Source organism: Myripristis murdjan, chromosome 19, assembly GCF_902150065.1.
Source record: "Myripristis murdjan chromosome 19, fMyrMur1.1, whole genome shotgun sequence".
Taxonomy (NCBI): Eukaryota; Metazoa; Chordata; class Actinopteri; order Holocentriformes; family Holocentridae; genus Myripristis; species Myripristis murdjan.
This window is the reverse complement of record NC_043998.1, coordinates 26,291,938-26,296,937: the sequence shown is the minus strand read 5'-3', so window position 1 is coordinate 26,296,937 and position 5,000 is coordinate 26,291,938. Positions and strand designations below refer to the sequence as shown.

Below are 5,000 nucleotides of genomic sequence, written 5' to 3'. Positions count from 1 at the left end.
CATCGACGTGGTTCTGGGGCTGCTGGGAAACTCGGTCGCCCTGTGGATCTTCTGCTTCCGCCTGAAAACCTGGAATCCCAACAACTTGTTCCTCTTCAACCTGGTCATCGCCGATTTCCTGGTTCTCGTGAGTCTGCCGCTGAGAATTGATGCCTTGCTCAGGGGCTTCTGGGTGTTTGGAGACGGACTGTGCCGGATCAACCTCTTCCTGATGTTCTCCAACCGCTCGGCCAGCATCGGCCTCATGACCGTGGTGGCCGTCTACCGCTACTTTAAGGTGAGCAGCAAGTTCAGACTGCTGGAGGTCAATCATTTTTACACTTTGGCTCAAATGATCTTACATCAGCATCATCACGGTGGAATTAAAGCAATCATGCATACTTCCAGTTCAATTTTTAAAAAATGTAAATTTAGTTTGATAAACCACATTTTATGTTCAGTTTTCCAAATATAACTATCAAGTTGTTGTTTCAGACATTTTTTTCTGCCATTTTTTTCCACACTGGTCAGGAGAACTTAGCTGAAAAAATATTTCAGAAGTGGAACATTATTGAAAAAGGTTTGAGAACCACTGCTCTAGACTCTGAGGTTGACTTGTAATTAGCAAAAACTAATTTTAAACCAAACCGAATGATTAAAATGCTATAAAATTATATTATTCATAATTCTATATATTCAGAATTCAGACAAACTAAAATTCAGACCGGTGATGCTGGATCAGATGTCTTCTGTTTAAAAGCGTGTTAAACCAGGCCTCGTCAACTACAAAGGTCTTATTTCATCATTTTTTGTTTAGCCATTTTAATCATTAATTCAAACCAACTTGAGAGACTAAAACATCATAGAGCCTAACTTAGAGCTTAACTTTTTCAAAATTGGCAAAATTATCCATAAAAAACCCTGAAAGGTCAGCTGAAAGGCCTCTGTTGCTGCAATGCATGGATACTCCACCAGGGGGCAGAAGACCTCTATGTGGATTATATACATCAGGTTTTTCAGGAAAAATTATTTCACACTGATGATGTCGAGGTCTCAGAAACTCAGAGTCCAACATGATTCCTGTGGCCCTGCGGGTTAATAATGTGTCTAATTTTCCTTTTCCTTTTCACCTTCCTGCTCCAGGTCGTCCATCCTCATCATCGCTTCAACCGCATGACCAAGAGGCAGGCCGGCTACGTGGCAGCGTTCCTCTGGCTGCTGGTGATCGGTCCCCGGGTTCCCATGCTGGCCTACAGCCACATCAAGGGCAGCGGCAACAAAACCCAGTGCTTCTTCTTCACCTCCTACAAAGAAGCGTCGCGAGCCATCATCATCTTGGTCGGGATGCACCGGATCCTGTCGGTTCTGGAGTTTTTCATCCCGCTGGCCTTGCTGCTGTTCTGCTCTGGCCGGATCTCCTGCATCCTGCGGCGCCGGCAGATGGGCCAGGCCCACAAGGTGCGCCGGGCCATGCGGGTGTGCGCTGTGATCGTCGCCGTGTTCGTGCTGTGTTTCTTACCCGGGACGCTGACCACCATCGGGCTGTGGGTCATCCGCTCGTTTCGGCCGTGGGACTGCCCCTCGTTCTACACCTTCACCCAGCTCACCGTGGTGTCGTTCGGCCTGAACTTCCTGAACTCGGCCCTGGACCCCATCATCTACTGCTTCTCCAGCTCCATGTTCAGGAAGGCGCTCTGCAGCTCGCTGCCCGCCGCCCTGCGCTGCGGTCAGGGGGCGAGCGGCGACGAGACGACCACGTCCTCGTCAGGAACTCAGTCGACGACACAGCAGGAACTGAAATCCATGAGGACGGACAGAGGCAGCGAGGCGACGTAACGACTCGTAAATATGTCAGAAAAACACAAGGTCAAAAAGGAATCAAAAGTCAAATCTGGACAGAATTTAACTTAATTAAAAAAAATACTCCACTTAATTTGACTTCATGTAAGAAATGCTCCTCAGCTGCATTGTACTGCAGGAAATTAACAACAGGAGACCATCACATATAGTTTGGCAAACTGTAACAGGAGATGGAATAGAAAACAATCAGATGATCAATGATCCAATGTAATTGATACTAATTGACAATATTGATCCATAAGTTATCTTAGAGATATGCCTTTATTTTGAAATCCCCATGGCACGTCTGTGTCACCATTTCGACACAGCGTCTTCCAAAATGTTCAGATAATGCCAGTAGCAGGCAGACGACAGCATATAATGAGTTCTGCTCCCTTCTCAGGGAATAAATCGGCAGAGTGGAAATATTTTGGATTTCACAGAGAAGATGAATCGCATGTCGTCTGCAAACAATGAGACAAAATCCTCAGGAAACACGAGGAACCCGGCTGAGCGTCCAAAACAGAAACACGGCGCAGTGACGTCACAGATGACGTTAAATGGCCGTAGTGAAATTGGCCCATGAACTGAATCGAACCAAAATCATATCGTGGCTGAGTTTGTGATACCGACAAAATATCGTATCATTGTCCAAAGAGTCAATAGAATATCGTACCTCCAAACCAAAGGCAGGTGCAGAAAACACAAACTCCTGTTGACATGAAAATAATAAATAACAATAAAGTGTAAATCAGAGGAAGGACTGCCCACCAACCAGCGTGTGGAACTGCGTTTGGGCGTGGAAATGATGAAGCTTCATCGTTTCTGTTTACGGGACCTGCAATGAAGACACACATTTTGATTATCTGATTATTTGACTTATCTGCTTATTTATTCAACACCTTCGTCCTCTTTTCTTTTTTCTCTTCTTTGTTTTGTTTTGTTGCTGTTGTCTCTTTGCTTTGTCAAGAGTCGAGTGAGACCTTGTCAAGCATTGTTCTCAGGTAAATGAAAAATAAATAAATAAAAAACACAACTTTCAGGTAAATGAAAAATAAATAAACAAAAAACTCTCAGGGAAATGAAAAATAATTTGAAAAAACCCCCACAAAACTCTCTGGTAAATGAAAAAAGATTTTTAAAAAGTAAAAAAAAAAACAGAAAAAGCAAAAAAAAAAAAAAAAAAAAAAAAAAAAAGTCTTAAATAAATAAAAAATAAAAAAAAGTTAAAGTCTATCTATCTCAGGTAAATGGAAAAAAAAGAATAAAACACTTAAGTCTGCATATTTTCATTCACGTTATCTGTAACTGGCCTTTTTGCTGAAATGTCAACTGCAAAAGCTGTTATTATTGATAATGTTTTGTTGTAATTCTGTCGATCTAAAGCCTGAAATAAAAGATCAATCATTGAAAAACTCTACCTGGCTGTCCAGGCTGTTGCTTTACTATGCATCAAACTGAACAGGTTTGCAATTAAAAAAAAAAAAAAATAGATTTGAGAGCAAATCAAATAATCTTTAATTGTAGGCAAAATATATTTGAGACTAAGAGGCGAATCAAAAACTTCTGTGATTCAGCTCAACTTAAAGCAAAAGTTTTGGATTTGGAAACAAAAGAATTTCAATTTCAGTTTATTTTTTGCTGTCAAATCTTTTTTTTTTTTTTTTTTTTTTTTTTTGCCTGCATGATGAAGAAACTGCAGGGCCTCCATCAGCAGCCTGTCAGGCTCTTGCAGTTCCTAATCATCCCAGAGGGGGGCGACATTGTCTTTGCACATCACAGAGAGTTTCTATGGGAACTCAGTTTTCCTTCACCAACTCACTGCGGTCACTAATTTTCACCGTACAAAAAAGTTTGAGTGACTTTGTAATAATCTCTTATAATCCCATCTGTTTGAGCCTCTAATCTGAGGAAAAACATCTTCTCTTGTCAGGGTTCAGTGATAAATCATTTCAGACGTTTGATTAACCCTTTAGCCTCCGATTTCCTGATGGCAACTTCTTAGTTTTTAAATAACTTTATTTTTTTGTACCATGTGCAAAGCTGAATTTGTTAACATTTTGTGTAAAGGCATGTCAGACTCCGTTTTTTTATTTTACATTTTTAATGAAAACATCTTGGAACATCTTGGAAAACTGTTGCAGGATTATCTCAGTGTCTGTCTTAATTTGTCAAGCTGGAACAAAGACAGCGCCTCACATTTCTTGCATGTTCATGTGGTTTGGTGTGTGTGTGTGTGTGTGTGTGTGTGTGTGTGGTAGGTGTGTCACTATGGGTGTGTACACCTGTATTCCTCAGCAGGACGTGTGTTTCAGACAGCTTCAGAACTGCTGTGAGGTTTATTTTTTCACTTTGACAGTGCCAGGCTAATGACTCCCATAGACTTCAAGTCTTTATGCTAAACTAACAGGAAATGCTACCCAATCCAATCCAATCCAATCAACTTTATTTATATAGCACATTTCGAAAACATAAAAAGTTTATCAAAGTGCTGCACAATAATTTACAATAAAAGACACAATGGGAACTGAACCATTGGACGTCCAGAGGTGGAAATGGTGTCCAACATCCCGTCTCAGTCTGGGGAAGTCAGAAGGAGAAAAAGGGGATTTTGCTCAAAACGGTGGAATATTCCTTTAAGTCTATAGAATTTGAACGAGTGCTGCTGGACGAGGCAGGAGCAGACTTCCTGTCCAACATACTGAAACACTGCAGGGATGTTTTGATTGCACACAATGGTATATTTTTAAAGATGCAGCGACCTATGAGGGTGTCACCGATCTTAACGAATACGCCGCGGCTGTGTCGGGCTTTATAACTAAATGCACTGACGATGTGACTGTAACCAGGACTGTGAGGAGGCGTGCTAACCAAACACCCGGGCTGACAGGAGCGGGACGCTCTCTGCTGAAAGCACGGGATGTTGCCCTTAGATCTGGTGACTCGAGAGGGAACCTCAAAAGTTGAGTGAGCATTTCACTGACACCAAGGACAGTCGGCGGCTGTGGCAGGGTTTCCAAACAGCTGCTGGTTACAAGCCCAGCATGCCGCCTCTCTCTGCTGACCCATCTTTGCCAGATAACCTGAACGCCTTTTACACATGCTTTGAGGTTTCTGCCAGCAGGGGGGGGACGCAGCGACCACAAGACCCGCCCCCAGCTGCATCCACAGAGCAGGCACTT

General features: G+C 42.5%; 1 protein-coding gene across 1 annotated transcript in view; it reads left to right on the top strand.

Annotated features, from left to right (window-relative positions):
- LOC115378269 (hydroxycarboxylic acid receptor 2-like) overlaps nucleotides 1-1,815 on the top strand; it is a 1,919-nt gene extending 104 nt beyond the window's left edge. The window contains exons 1-2 of the mRNA XM_030078459.1: nucleotides 1-277; nucleotides 1,123-1,815. The exon at nucleotides 1-277 is cut by the window's left edge and continues 104 nt beyond it. Coding sequence (XP_029934319.1) covers nucleotides 1-277; nucleotides 1,123-1,815 — 970 coding nt within the window. The remainder of the gene's footprint in view (nucleotides 278-1,122) is intronic.
- Nucleotides 1,816-5,000: the final 3,185 nt, after the last annotated feature.